Source organism: Trichosurus vulpecula, chromosome 5 (assembly GCF_011100635.1).
Source record: "Trichosurus vulpecula isolate mTriVul1 chromosome 5, mTriVul1.pri, whole genome shotgun sequence".
Classification (NCBI taxonomy): Eukaryota; Metazoa; Chordata; class Mammalia; order Diprotodontia; family Phalangeridae; genus Trichosurus; species Trichosurus vulpecula.
In genome coordinates, this window is record NC_050577.1 from 86,312,775 (window position 1) to 86,328,631 (window position 15,857).

At 42.1% G+C, this 15,857-nt stretch overlaps 1 protein-coding gene across 3 annotated transcripts in view; it reads right to left on the reverse strand.

The window, feature by feature from the left end:
* The window catches only part of DNAJB6 (DnaJ heat shock protein family (Hsp40) member B6), a 132,329-nt gene that overhangs the window by 12,061 nt on the left and 104,411 nt on the right, over window positions 1-15,857 (reverse strand). For all 3 annotated transcript variants that reach the window (XM_036758973.1, XM_036758975.1, XM_036758974.1), the window contains one exon: window positions 1,314-1,514. In XM_036758973.1, coding sequence (XP_036614868.1) covers window positions 1,314-1,514 — 201 coding nt within the window. The remainder of the gene's footprint in view (window positions 1-1,313; window positions 1,515-15,857) is intronic.

The window sequence follows — 15,857 nt, forward strand, 5'->3', positions numbered from 1 at the left end:
TAGAGGTCAGCTTGTCCAACTGCTTCATTTTACATATGAGTAAACTGGGGCCAGGGGAGGTAGAGTGACCTGCCCCAGGTCACACGAGTTATAAGGAACAAAGTTCAAACAAGGATCCAAGTCTCCTGCCTTCAAATCTAGCACCCTTCCAACTAGGCCATTTTGGTGACATTCTGCCATCTGGCCAACCTTTCTGGCTCCCAAAGTGCAGGTGTCGGGGGACTGTGCCTCTGTGGGGGCCATCCCATGGCTGAAGGGGCAGCAGGTTGACAAGTGAGTTCAGTAGCACCTGCAGCCCTAGATGGAAAGATTGGGGGTGGGTAGACACACACACACACATACACACACGCAATCTCAGGCTTCGCATTCATTCACAAAAGGTCACTCAGTTTAGTGCAATCCTTCTTACTGCAGGGGTCTTGTTTGGGAGGGTGTGTGGGGAAGATGGGAGAGGAGAGGACAGGGTGACTTCTATAGCGGCCGTGGAGAGGAAATAGATGCAACACGTCTTTGGCACTTAAGAGACGTCCCACTTTACTAGGGCACGAGGGTATCCTGTAGCTTATTACTGACACCAGGAAAAGGCATGAGAGTATTTTTCTGTAGTTACAGAGTTCTCTACCTGTTCTACCTGTATGGAGCCCACCAGACCTTAACGCTGAACGTGCCTGAAACACAAGAATCCTCTTCCATTTGCATAAGTTCTGGGTTATGGGCCCGGCATGTGCATCAAGGATGAATTAGAACCAGAGAACTAAAACATTAGCTGCTGTAGGGTGGGGCTTGACGGTGTTTAAAAGGAAGCAGCCCTTTGCAGTTATATCTAGCACCTTTTGTCCTGAAATAACAATACACTTCACACACACAAAAAGAACCATACAGCACCCCCCTGGTTTTAGAAGTGGGGGAAACTTGGAGGTTTGGAGAGATTAAGAATTACTTGAAAGGATGTCTGTCTCCTGAGTTAGGGAAGAGAACTGTGCATGGAACCCTAAAGCCTGCCACCTAGCACTCGGCTGCTCCGCCCATTTGGGCGTCTCCCCTAACATCTCCCCAAGCCCCAGACATGCTGTGCCCACATCAGGTCAGAATACAACAGCATTGGGTGTCATCTTTCTCTTTGTTCTGGTCTGGATGAAGGTGTCCCTCATTTGGGGGGCTCTCTACGGCAGCCTTTTTCTGCTCATCTGCACAGCTAAGGGAATCTGGGAGGACGGCATTATTCTGCTCCTCCTGCATTTTAGAACATTCACTTTTCGGGGAAGTAGGAGGGGGACTTGGGGCCCATTTCTCAGCAACCTCTTTTGGCACACCTGCAAAGAATATGGGGGACTCCCAGCTGCTGCTGCTGACTCGAGGTTTATCTTGCTCCTCCTCCTCAGAAATATTTTGAGGCACAGGTTTGGGGGGAGCAGGTCGGTTTATCTTCTGAGAACGGGCGCTGGACTGGAAAGGCAGGGCGTTCTGTCCTCTGCGGCTGCACTCCTCTGCAAAGGCATTGGCGTCTTCTACACCTGAAAGAGCACACACACAAATGCAAGAGGGACATAAGAAGGGCATTCTGGGAAATGGCTGCCATCGCACCAAGAGTGTGCTAGGAGATGGCTCACCCTTTGTCTCCTAGCAGGAACAAGATACCCAATGTTTGCTTTGAACAATCTGAAGCAAAAAGTTTGGCCTTGGCCCCTTTCAAAGGTAATGATTCCTGAAATAGAAGAGGGGGCACCAATTTTAAGTCCTCCTCACAAGCTACCATATCTTTCACCATTCACATGGCATATACTTCCTGTTTCAGCTCAGCTTAGCACAGGTAGGTAGGAAGAGAGAAAGAGGAAGCATAATGCGCCATGAAAACCGAATCCTGGACAACGTTTTACCTAGTGCGCATTTTTGACAGTTCAAGAGATAAATCATTGCCTAGAGAGATCTTGTTCCAGACTTTTTAAAGATGTTCCTCAGGTGCATTGCCCTAGACAAATTCATGTAGGGTGAAAAAGGCAAGTAATTGAGTTAATAATTTCATTTCCAGGAAGCTTTTACTCTAGAATCAGTGCAAGAGGCTCCTGAGTACTGAAGGCATTTGCTAATCATTCATCTATCATGAAAGGAAGTATACTGTGATAGAGGTGGTATCCTAATAGAACTCAAAATGACAGGACAAGGCACCCCACCAAATTCCACCATCTATTTCCAGAATGACTCCAGTGTTCTTTCAGAGATCCCAGCCTCATTCGCACTGAACATCTGAGTCTCTCTGTCACCTCCTCCCTTGGAATTTTAAGATTTACCATTCAGGGAGTAGACATTTCTGACTTATTTTGCCAAGTTGTGTCTTTTGGTTTTTTAAAGCTTTTCAAAAATGGGGGTTGGGAATAGCTTTGAATGCTGGGTGGTGAGTAAAAACAAAATGTGAGACTGGCTGAGAATAGTTGCAGAATGACTCCAATTTGAATTCTCGGGAACTGCTTAGAATGGACTTTAGATTGAGTAGTCAGATGACACAGGCATAAATGAGAAGGGCTTGAAGCAATGGGAGAAATTCATTGTCATTTAAAAATCCAATGATTCACCTGATGTGCTTAGCATCAAGAAGTGGTATGATTCCCCTTGCCCCTTCACCAGTGATGCTCCATTTCCCAACTGTCCTCCATGCTTGGAATACTCTCCTTCCTCACCTCCTGGCTTCCTCCAAGTCCCAGCTAAAAATCCCACCTTTTGCAAGAATCCTTTCCAGTCCTCCTTAATCTTAGCACCTTCCCTCTGAGATTGCCCCTCCATTTACCCTGTCTATATCTTCTTTGTAAAAAGTTGTTTGCAAGCTGTCACCTCTCCCCCTCCTCACCCCCCATTAAGATGTGACCTCCTTGAAAGCAGGGACTTTCAAACAGGAACAAAAAGACTGGTTTTTGCCATTCTTGTATCCCCAACTCCTAGCACAGTGCCTGGCACATAAAAGGCGCTTAATAAATGTTAGCTAATTGGCTATACTCTAAAGTGAGGATACTTAGGAGCACAAAGCCAAACCAAGTATATTACTGTCACCCTGAAGCTTTGTGCCTTCACTCCAACACATCTCAGTCATAACCAAATCACAAAAGAACCACTGATGGACCATGGGACTATGATTTTAGGAGGTTACAAAACTTGTGCTTATAAGAAGCATTCCTGATTATGTTCCCCTGCAAGGTCAGCTGCCCCCTCACCATCCTGTGCATCCATCCCTAGTCCTAGAAGTCCTTTTTATTAAAAAGAAGATGCTTTGACTTTCCATGATGGGACTCACACATGGATATCTCAAGTTTCTATGTGTCACCATTGGATCTAGGCAATAAAGACTCGAATTTAAATGTACAGGCTCTAAATTTACAGGCCTCTGGAAAAGGCCATCTCCCCCTTTCATCAAATTTCCAGAGTTGGATGGGACCTCAGAGGGCAGCAAGTTCTCTGCCACAAGCCTGACAAATAACTGGTTAAACTTATGCCAAGTTGGTTCTTACCAACAAGAATTTTGATGTACTACCTGCCGTAAATATAATAAATGAAACCTGATAACAACAAAATGTTTTCTAGAGAAACTGGACTTTCTCATTTCCCATCATGGTAGCATAGCTGAAGTCTCCTCCCTCCGATAACAGAGATCAATGAGTATAGGCTGTAATGAATCTTCTGTGGTAAGACAATCTCATCAATAAACTTAAGTTCAAACTACCAAGCCCTCTTTCCAGCTGAGATATGAGGATGGGCTTGCATTCTTTTCTCACTGAAGGGAACTCCGGTCCAGTCAACATTCACCAGGTTACTCCCCTCCATCCATCACCAATACAATTTCCCTTAAATATAGAAAATAACCCAGCCCAATAATAGCTGTTTGTGTTTATTCAGCACTTCCCGAGATGATGATTTCACAAGGGCGGAGTTCTTTAGACTTCTTCTACGCGTCTCATGAATACAGCCTTCTCACACCCCCACCCCGCCCCACCTGCCCTGAAGCTCTCCTCCTCTCCCCAAAGACATAGAACAGTTATTCTTGTAGGCATGAATACAGGAGTCTTTCAGCTCTGCAACTTCCATAGACCATAGACCAAGAGGCCAAAAGGGAGCGGTTAGTAACCAATTCTCCCATTCATTCATAGTGCGGGATTACAACCAAAGTGAAACATGGAAACTTTGGTTTTTCATTTCCCACCCACTAGCCACAGAACTCCTCTCATAAGCCTCCGGAGGATTCCAATAAACAAGATTATTGGATCCCAAGATTCTAAGTTGGAAGGGACCTTAAAAATCATAGGATCATAAATACAAAGCTCGAAGGGACCTCAGAAGTCATCTAATCAAACTCATTTTACAGATAAGGAAACTATAAAGTCCAGGGAAGTTATGATTCGCCCACAGTAACACAGGTGGGATTTGAACCCAGGTCCTTTGACTCTTAAGACTCTTAACGTTCTTTCCACTGTGAACATTACAGGATCTAGGGCTGGAAGAGCCCTTAGAGATTTAAGGTTCCAATTAACCCTGAGTAGTCCAATGTTTCATACACTGTAGACAGGAAGACACCAAGTCTCAGAGAGGAGAAACGACTTCTCTAACAGTGATACTAATGGTGACAGAAAAGCTACTGGGACCCAGGTCCTAACTCCTAGTCCAATGTGCATCTATTAACCATGCGGCCTGCAAGTCACCAGTAAAAGAAAACTTTTGATTTTTACTTTAAGAAGCTAGTAACTGACTGTTTTCTAATAAAAGTGGATTCTACCTAACTCTGGTCCTCAGTTTCCTCATTTCTAAAACAAGGGGGCTGGACTAGGTTGTCTCATCAAGCTCTCAAATTCTGAGATTCTACATAGGGCTTAGTTTAAGAAAACAAAATGAAGCAAAATCCATGGACACCTAGGCAACGGCTTCAAAGGAACGGCAGAAACTTGAGTCATCAACCAGGCTCTACAGACATAACCTAACTGGGCTAATGGAAAAACTGGCCAGAACTCAGAATCTCCAGATGATTCAGCCACAAAAGGAGTTTCTCCATTAAAGCTGAGGTGGCAACTGGAAACTGATTTTGCCCCATCTGGGGTTTCTGTGGTATGATGCAGCAAGCTGTGAAACTCCAAAATGTTCTGCCTGCAGGGTGAGGTAAAGCCTAGCACTGAACACAGACAACAAAGCGCAAACCTGGATCCCAACTAGCTGTCAGTCTACTTCCCTGTGAAAGGGAGTGGGGAAAAGCTATAGAAAATTATGGTACTACATACATCCTGATGGTAAGGGCAGAGTGTTTGGGACACATTTCAAAAACCCTGATTGTGAAACTGAACAGGAGGGTAGGTAGGAAGGGGATTTTGGTGACCAAGTTTCCGTAAGCTCACCTGGCTGCTTCCTTTAATCTATGTGGTTTCCCTGGCAATGAGTCAGTTGCCAGTCAACACAGCACAGTACAGTTGCTAATCACAGTCACCCTAGGACAAACTCCTTTGGCTTCAAACAGTAACCCCTGGCCAACCACTCAGTTTCTTTCTTCCTTAGTAAGGAATAGGCTCTTGGACCAATCCCACTTCAATAAAAAGCAGCAAATGCAGACCACAGATTGGGGTATGGGTCCCAGGGTGGAAATGTTTCAAAGTTAACTAGTCCATCCTCCTGCCTTCAGGCAGAACCACACCTAAATCATGCCAGACATGAGGAATTCATGAACTCATGTAATTACACAAAATTTAATACATACTTTATTAACGTGGAAGACTTAACAGTTTTTAAAGCTCTAGTCATGTGACACTTTGCCTTTTGAGCCTAATACAGAGAAAATATTTCAAGATACCTTTGGGTACTAGGAAACAGAGAAGCAATGCTCTCCATTAGTCTAGCTGCAGAGGTATTGGGTTGACATAGCCAGAAAATTGGTGAAATACACAGCCAGATCTCCAAGATGGCACCATATCCGGGGCGGGGCGGGGGGAGGGGTTTCCATTCACTGTGCCATGTAGAGGAGAATGAATGCTGGATTTGGAATCAGAGGGCTTGGAGTCAATCTTGGTTCTGCCCTTGCTAAATGTATGACCCTGGTCAAGTCACTTTATTTTTCTAAGACTCGGTTTCCTCATTTTTAAAATAAAAAAGTTGGATTAAATCACCTCTAAGGTCCCTTCTAGCTCCAGAACTATGATCCTAAGAGGGGAAACCCATAGTCAATGTTAAGAGACAGCATTTTTGAATGTGGCTTTGAATACATATGTCACATACCAGATGTTTTCATTTCTTTTCTAAGCTACCACTCCTACATAAAATCTTTTTTTTCCCTTTTCCCTTTGCTTTTATTTTTTAATTTGTTAACATTCAGCTTTTTAAAAATTACGAGTTCCAAATTCTCTCCTTCCTGCAGCCCCTCACCCACAAACTGAGAAGGCAAATGATATAGCATCAATTATATACCCACATAAAATCTTAAAGAGCTAAAAAATAATCTCAGAGGTAACCCCTATACAAATCATGAAGAGCCTTGTACAACAACCTCAAAAAATTGGTAACTCAATTTTTGATCTAACCCTTAAAGTGACCTGGAGATCACTACATCCAAAAGGCACACCATTCCACTGCCGGATTTTTTTAACTATCAGGAAGTTTTTCTTTATGTTGAGCCAAAAAAACCTACTCCCTGTAATTTCCAATTCCTAGTCCTGTTCTTTGTAGTTAAATAGAATTAGCAAATCCAATCCCCCCAAACCCCATTAAAACCCTTCAAATACCTGGAGACTGATTATTTGGTCCCCTCTAAACCTTCTCTTCTCCAGGCTAAATATTTCCAGTTCCTTCAAATGACTTCCTTATGGCATGGTTGCTAGCTGCCATCTTGGTCACTCCTTTTCTCCATGTTCTCCAACTTATCCCTAACCCTGTTAAATGTGATACCCAGATCTGGACACAATATACTGCTATATATGGTCTGGACAGGAAGAGCTCAACAGGGCTGTCATGCCTCCCTAGGCCTAGATATTACACATCTATTAAAACAGCCCAAGAATACACTGGCTTTTTGGGTTGCCTACAACTGACTATGTAGCCATCACACTATGGACAGACCTGATCTAGCAGTCCACTAGAAACCCCTGTCTTTTTCACATGGATTGCTTCCTGATCTCCCTTTCCCCTACACTCCCACCCATGTGCTACATACACCCTCTTTTAAATTTTTATTGTCAGTTTCTGCCCAGCATAAGAAGGCGAAGGTTCTGGATCCTAATTCTATCGTCTATCATACTAGTCACTGAAGTATGGCATGCATTAGAGATCTCTTTCCATCAGTCACTTTATAGAATTTGGTTTCTGCGAGGATCTTTCCTGCTATTTGTTTCAGCAGATACCTCACACAGCTTGGTGAACTTATTAACAGACTTAATACTCAACCAAGCAAAACTACATTCCACGTGAACACATTCTACCTTTTGGGTACATTCCTATGGGGCCTTATTATCTATACTGCATTAATTTTTTCACTTTATTATGTGTGTTGGGCTCTGCTTCACACATGTAAGTAAATCTTGTCGCCACAATGAGTTTATAACTTCCTTGAGTAAATCAAGGGCAAACCACCAATTGCACCTCATTGCCCATTCAACATTCCCCTGTGTTTACTGAGCTGGCAGGATGGACAATCCTGGGAAAAGAAATAGAAGGCAACTGAAAAATGAGAACCAAGAATCCAGTAATGCCTTCCACCCCTATCCAAAACTGCCCTTGGCTACTCTGCTCTGATCCAGCTACAAGTAAAATTAGGGCCTGATGAAACAAAGTTCCAATCAAGAAAGAATCATCTTTTTTTTTTTTAAATGAGAACATATACCCCATCACCCGAGATCATGATTACAATACTACAATACCTATGTTCACAGATGGACAGTGAGACACAACAGAAATAGCTCAGAACGTGGAGACCGAGAAGCCAGATCTGAATACTGTTTCTACCACTTACTAGATACCTCATTTGAGCTTCCGTCTCCTGATGCGGTGATAACATTTGTAATGGCTAGCTTACAGAGCTATTGTGAGCATCAAGTAAGATAATTATGGGGAGAGCTTTGTAAAATTAAAGCACAATCTAAATACAAGCTATTATCATTCATTCCAACAGAGTAGGTAGCAGTCAGTAAGCATCACAAGGAATGTAGTCAGTAAGTACTTAATAAATACTTGTTCCATCTAGCTCAAACTTTTATTAACACAGTCCCCTCCTAGTTTTTAGTGTTCTCTTCTTCCGGAGATTACCTTATCTTTAATTGTCTATTTGCAGGGTGATATCCTCAGTAGAGTGTAAGCACCTAAAGGGCTGACACTATTTCAAATATGTCTTTATATTCCCAATGTCTAGGGTAGTGCTTTGGACACAGTAGGTGCAAAATAAAGACAGCACAGTGGGAAGAACACTGAACTTGAGGTCAGGAAGACCTGAATTCCAAACCTGTCACTGACACTTTCTAGCTATGGAACCCTAGGCAAGTCACTTAACCACTCACAACCTCAGTTTTCTCATCTGTAAAACGCAGATAACAATAGCACTGTGGCTGGGAAGATCAAAGCCCTTCACAAACCTTAAGTCCTATGTAGTGCTAGATATAAAGTGCTAGCTAACAGTCCTGTTGTTCATTTTAAACGTGTGTTAAATTGAATCACTAGACACTGGAGAACAAAGTTAAACACGAAAACAGTTTCTGCCTTAAAAGACGTGACGTTCTCAACATACAACATAGACGCTCGTAGGCAGGACAATATAAAGGAGAGCACGCTAATCAACCAATCAGCAAGCAGTGCCAATAACTACCCTAGGCATCACCTTCAAGGGGCTCACATTCTACCAACAACATATCAAGTCAGGTTTCCACCTGGACTAACCCTTGGATTAGGATTCTGGGAGGTAAATTCAAGGAAAACGTTCATTGCAGGCGTGGGGGCCAGCCTTGTGCAAAGGCAGGCAGATGGAGGGTGGAATGCCAGTTTAGGCACTAAAATGTACAGCTAGAGCCGCAGGAGGGCAGGATGTGGTCACTAACCCTCTCACATCCCCACCCAGGAGTTTACCGCCAGTGGTAAGACCTCTGACGTGATGACCTTTTTGCCAATAGATGGATGGGGGGCTGGGGCAGAGGGAGGGAACTTACTTACAAGGATGTCTAAGAACATGAATACTGTAAATTTGTTTTAAATAGGTACAAACATTAAGATCTATTCTGATTACTACTACCAACCAGCAGGAATCGACCCACTAATTGTTCCCCACCTGCTGCCGCCCACTCTCAAGGAAGCTTTTAGTTCTGACCATGGTACTTTCGGACACTGTGAAAGCATCTGTGTTTGAGTCACAGAGCCACAGGCCCTGGCTGTTTGCCATGCCACAGGCTCAGAAAAGCCTGGCTGCTTCCTGATTCCCCATGACTGCGGATTACTTCCAATGCCTCCTGGAAACTTAAAGGAGAAGAAAAGGATCTGGAACGAGGGGATGAGGTACAAGGGGATGGCTAGGAGAGCCAGCTGCTTATAGGCAGTATGGCAGGAGCACTTCGTTACTCGCTGGGGGATATCTCTGGCCCTCTGTTTCTTCATTTATAAAATGGGGGGTACAGGGGAGTTTGGACTAGAATCTCTAAGGCTCCTTCCAGTTTAAAGTCTCTGAGCCCACAATCCTAGAAAGAAGAGGCAACATCTAAGATTGCCTCAGGACGACAAGCACCAAAATTTCCCAAATCACCAATACCTTTTGAAAGGTTGTATATTTGGGATGGGGGAGAGGGAGGGGAAGGACACCCAACAAAACTTGTCATTTAACTGGTGCAAGTTATTCCTAGTAAGCACAGGCCCTTAACCAGTGAAGACCCCGCCTTCTCTACAAATGACGGTCTTAAAGGAACCTGCCCAGGGTCACACAGTGTCAGAGGCACAGCTTAAACCCAGATGTCACCAACTGAGGCAATCCACTAACTAAACCATGCCGTCTTTCACCTAGGCTGCTGTTGGGCATTATCAGGCACAGAATGGACAGTTATTTACTGAAATGAGTAATGGAAATAAGGAGAAAATTTTTTTCCCTCATTTTTCAAATCTGGTTTTCTCTCATCTTGGGTAACAACAGTTAACATTTATATAGCGCATTTATATACCCTTTGAGGTATATACTATTACTATAGGTGAGGAGAAGGAGCCTGGGAGAGGGTCACACAGCCAGTAAAAAGAACCTCTTCATGACATGGAAAGATGAGCTTAGATTTTTAAGGGTAGCCTTGGATATCACCATATCTCGAAGTCCAGCTAGCTGGCCAGGCCCTGGCCTGGGCAGAAATTACTTTCTCCCACTTATGTAAGCATTCACTTCAAAGTCTAACAAAGTCTTTAGGTAAGGCCTGTGTATTCCTGCCATTTGTGTAGCTGGGGAAACAGAGGTTCTGAGGAGAGTGGCAGAGGAATCCAGGCAAACCAACCCAGTGCTCTCCCATGATGTCAAGCTGCTCTCTTCAAGAAAAGAAAAGTTATCGGCCACAGAAGGTTGGATTTTGGGTAGTGACCCTGAAATGACTCAGCAAACTCCACAGTGACTTGGCGCCACTGACTGCCAAGGTTAAGAGCCATATTTTTTTTTTCCCCTGGCATTACCTTTCTTCCCAAACCTGTTCTTCTGCTCTGAAGAGGTAAAGGAAAGAGCTGGAGGTGGGGAGGAGGAGGGTAGGAAGGACTTGGAAGAAAGTTAAGGGAGGCTATTCTCTTTGACTAATAGCAGCATACAACTAAACACTTCTCATCTTTCTTTCTCCAGCTTGTGACAGGCTTAGAAAAATCAATGCGGATGGGGACGTAGGGGATTAGATCTGGAAGGGGCCTCAGAAGTTATGAGGTGCAACTCTTTCATTTTATAAATGAAGAAACTGAGGCCCCAGGCATAAGGTAACTGTGGTTGGTGCAAGGAAAAGAAACTATGTCTTTCAAGTCAGAAAACCAGATCTATACCATGTCCCATGAGCCCATTTTTTCTGCACTCCTGTCCATTGGCTCGAGATTTGTAACAGCAAGCCCGCACGATGCCAAGGCTGGGAACCGGTACCCAGCCTGCCCTGTATAGCTGCCATCTGATACATGAAGACCACCTACAGTTACAGAATCACAAAAGCATTGGCCTATTGGCTGGGCAGACTGGCTCCTGAATCCTTAGGGTCTGGTCAGCCCTTCCTCTCCTCACAGAACCACAGACTCAGCCTCCATTTGGGAAAAGCAGTCATGGACTCGAAACCATTTTTAACACACAGGCAACTGTTACATTTGACATTTAATTGAATATCAGCTTTTTAGTCTTATAACCTAGGGACTCTGAATAAAGTTGGAGCTGATCTTTTTCTGCCCAGATCCATACAGCCTGAACCTATCAAAAGCAACCAGAAAGATACCCTGGGGTATGGAGTTCCCAAAAAGGGTCTCCCAAGAACGGCTATCCAGGTGGATAAAGTTGAAGTATGGTATCAACCAAGGACAAAGCATGTGTCCCCCTTTTGTTACTTCCACACCTAACAAAATAATAAATAACAAAAGTAATATTCAAACTGAAACCCAGCTATGTGTATATCCATAAAGCTCTCATGGTGGATAATAGGCCAAATTCCCAACGGAGAAGGGAGTTTCATGCCAGGGGTAGCCCCTCTACATTAATTTTTGCTTAAGCCCAGGGGCTTCACTTTCCCATCTCACCCACTTCTAGGCTTTGGGGGAAACGAAAATTAGTTTTTCCCCATCAAAAGGAAAGGGAGAAGGGCAGGAAGTAGACTACTGCCCTAGAGTAGAAATATTAAACAGGAGGGCGATGGTACACAACACTCCAAAGGGAAATATTTAATAAAATAAATAAAAATGCAATAAAACAATGTTAATTTGTGGTTCTGGAAGTCAATATACAACTACAGTAAGTCTATGTATGGTGTAGTGTTCCCATTTTTATCTGAGTTTAACACCACTACCCTGGAGTGTATATGGCACCAAGAATTCACTCTTTGAAAAGCTTTGGAGATACTATCTTGGTTGGGGGAAGGGTGGCACAGAGGAGGAAGAAAAGGAGTGGTTTTCTTCTCCAGTGGGTGTATATTAGAAAGTAGGCCAAACAGCTCATCAAAAAGGAGAACAGGAAGAAAAAACCATCCTGTACACAATTTTTCTGAGTTATTTACCAGCAGAGGGCAATATTGTACATGAAGAGCTCAAAGCAAGCAAAACATAGCTTCCAGTGTTGCTTAGGAGTATTCTTTCCAAGAGGATGGATAATGCGTTTGTTTGTTTGCTGCTAGAGACTTCACCTGTTTGCAGTGGCTTAGACAAAATGCTTAATGACAAAAATACAAGCCCAGGAATCTGATGGAGAAGAACTTCCAGCAAAACTACATCTATACGGGGGCAACGATAGCTACTTTTTGCCAACCGTTGCAGGGGTGACTAAATGCAATCTGGTTTTCTTCTGACCACATGAAAAACTGTTTTAAAACCCAGAATGCCACAGATTGGAAAGACATTTGCTCCTATGTGTCCATCTTTATTGTTCTCCCTGTTAGAATGTAAACTCTATGGAAATAGGGGAATATTTCTTTCTTTGTATCCCAAGTGTCTAGTGTACAGCTTGGCACATATAGTAAGCCCTTAATAAATGCTTGTTGACTGACTGTACATAATGCTCCTTGACCTTTCACTAGGGGACTGCTAGGCAGCTCTTTTCAAGGCCCAACAACAGACCAGAGAGGTTTTGTTGAGCACTCAATCCCCTCTTCCTGCAGCCTTCAGGGCAAAGTTGTGGCTTCCATAGAGGTAGCAAAGAGTCTGTATATGTTCTCTTCCCACAGAACCTCATTCAACTGCCAAATATGACTGCATTATTTACTTTCCTCTGTATTAAAGGCACCCAGCAGGTTTATGCCATTTTAGGCCTATTAAATTTATCACCCTCCTGTGTTAAAAACCAATTTTTAAAAAGGCAAAGTTTAATGGTAGGGGAGGGAGCAGACTAGTTGCAAATGAGTGTTTGAAATTTCCAGAAAACACTTAGCAAAAAGGTAAAATGCAAAAGTAATATTCAAATGGGAACCCAGCTCTATATTTATATTTGTAAAGTTCTCATGCAATCTAATGGGTCTTCCTATCCTACAACAATAGTTACTAAAAGAGTCAAATGTAATAGCATGTGTATAGTGATTTGCAAACCTAAAATATATATTTGTTATATATAAATGTGAGCTATTATTATATGAATATCATTAGCCCATGTACCATGAGGGCTTAATAGATTCAAGTTGTTTTTCAAGTAAGGGCCTATATCTAGCCACATGCTTCACCAACTGTCCTTGGGATCAGACGTATACATTTATTGGGCAGCTAATATGTGATCTGAAGTACAGATGGTAACACAGAGAAAGGCTACCTGGTCTAAATGAAGGGGAGGGAAGAGAACCCATGAGAAGCCTCAGTGACTCCATGCCTTCACCAACAAAGTTAATAATTAACCATTCCATCTTATATATAGCATATTAAAGATTAAATTTTCAATTAGAAAAATATACATGGTTCATCTGCATAGCTGGAATTGCAAAGTGCGTGGCAAAAGAACAGGTGAAAGGAAAGATTTATATTTTCAGAACAGAAGGGTTATATTTATCTGGAGACGCAGCAAGAATGGTTGATATAATGCTGTACTTAAAATTTAAGATCTAGATTCAAATCCCATCTCTGATATTAACTGTATGGCTATGGATAAATCATGTAATTTCTCTGGGTATCAGTTTCAAGCTCTCCATAAAAAAGTCAGTTACTATTATTATTAGCCAATAAGGCAATTCTAATTCCTTTTTGGTCTCACACTAAACAAATTTACAAAAACGGCAACCAAGGTTGGGATTAATTTCTTTGAGTCATATAAGGCACAGAAACATATAATCCCTCTGGGTACTGGAAAAAAGTCAGTAACAAATGTTCTGTATTCAGGAGGGAACTTCTTGTCGTTTACAGTATGTGTTGTTGGGGCAAATGACTTTAATTAAAAAGACAGAAACTCACAATAACATAATTGTCATTAAAGATGTGGATATAATAGTTCAAATTACTCTCCCTAAAACATAACTCTGAAGTAGCAACAAATGTTGAGGCTTGACAGTTTTAAGACTGTACCCCTACCATTAGCATTATAAAGGAAGGTCCCCCAAATAGTTTCTCTTCTCTGTCCACAATGCAAAGTGACTTCAATATTGCAGACCTTTAATCCTAGAAGGTTTGAGCTCTTGACAGCTGTTTTCGGCCTTGTGATAATTCACAATCTTCTTTCAAGAACTTAACTCCAAAGTTGACATTCAGGTTGTAAGTTCAACTTCTCTGGAGCAGAGGTTCTATTTTTATACTCAGTAATAATGAGATATGCCATTAGATCAACCATAGAAATTAGCACAGACCTGAAAAAAATTATGTTGGACAGTGGGGGAAAAGTGAGAGAAAAAAATGAATGCTGATAAAAATTGACAACCCAAACCAACGTAGGCTAATTCTCAATATCCTCGGAGGGAAGAGGACAAAATTCAAAATTTTAAATTAACTTTGAATTCTGGTTGTTATTCTATGTGGTTATGTTGAGGGGGCCTGATATAACAAACACTACGAACATATATGTTAAAAGTTTAGCAAGGTCAAAGAACAATTTGATAGGATTATCAATCAGTCTTAGGGGATAGGGAAGTAGCTATTTCCAAATGAGTGGCAGTGTCTTTTAAATAGGTAAATGACCTCTACAAAGAGCCATCTAGAGTAAGTAGGGTTGGTCAAGATTAGGAGTGGTCAGCGGCTTAACGGACCCTTGTATAAGATGCTAGGTTTACCAGCTAAAGTTAACTTTTTCCCCCAAACTATGGAAGAAGGTCCAACATACCAAAATACTCATGGCATACTACTTTTGGTGATAGCAAAGAACTGAAAACAAAATCAGTGCCAAATAACTGGAGAAAGACTGAATAAGCTGGGGCATAGGAAATGCAATGGAATATTTTTGTAAAACAGGATACAAATGAGGTAGCTGGGTGGCACAATGGATAGAGCTCTGGACTTGGGAGGCTGTAAGAATTGAGTTTGAATCCCACCTCAGATACTGTGTGACCCAGGCAAGTCACAACCTGCCTCAGTCTGCCCATCTGTAAAATGGGGATTATAGTAGCACCCACCTCACAATTTTGTTGTGAGAATCAAATTATTTAACCTGTGTAAAGCGCTTTGCAAATCTTATAAAAATATATAAGCCTATATAATAAACATAATATATAAAACAAATATAAATATATAAACACATGAATGCTAGCTATTATTATTATTAGCTATTATTCAGAGAAACATGATATTAGTATGAACTAAGGCAGAGTGTAATCAATGAACAAGCATTTACTAAGTGCTTCGTACGTGCCAGGCAATCTGGTAGGTACTGGGGATGCAAAAAGGCAAAAACAACAAACAGAATCAGCACCACATCCACACAGAAAGGAAGCTCAACGTTGAGTAAGCGAAAAACCAATAATGGTCCAGGGGAAGAGATGAAGTCATCTCTGCCCTTCCGCAGAGATGAGGGGACAACTAGAACACAACGTTGTACACTCTGGCAGGTTGCATTCATCTGTCAGGTTTTTTTTTTTCCTTTAATCACTTTTCTTCATTATGAGAGGGTTCACTTTTGGGGTGAGAGAGTATATATCCAGAAATCATTGATATAAAAACAAAAGACACCAACAAAAAAAAAAAGTATGGAAAAGCAATTAGTTTGTCACTTGCTAAGAATTAGGTTTTACAGATTTATTTTGGAATTCATGACCATATTAAGCTTT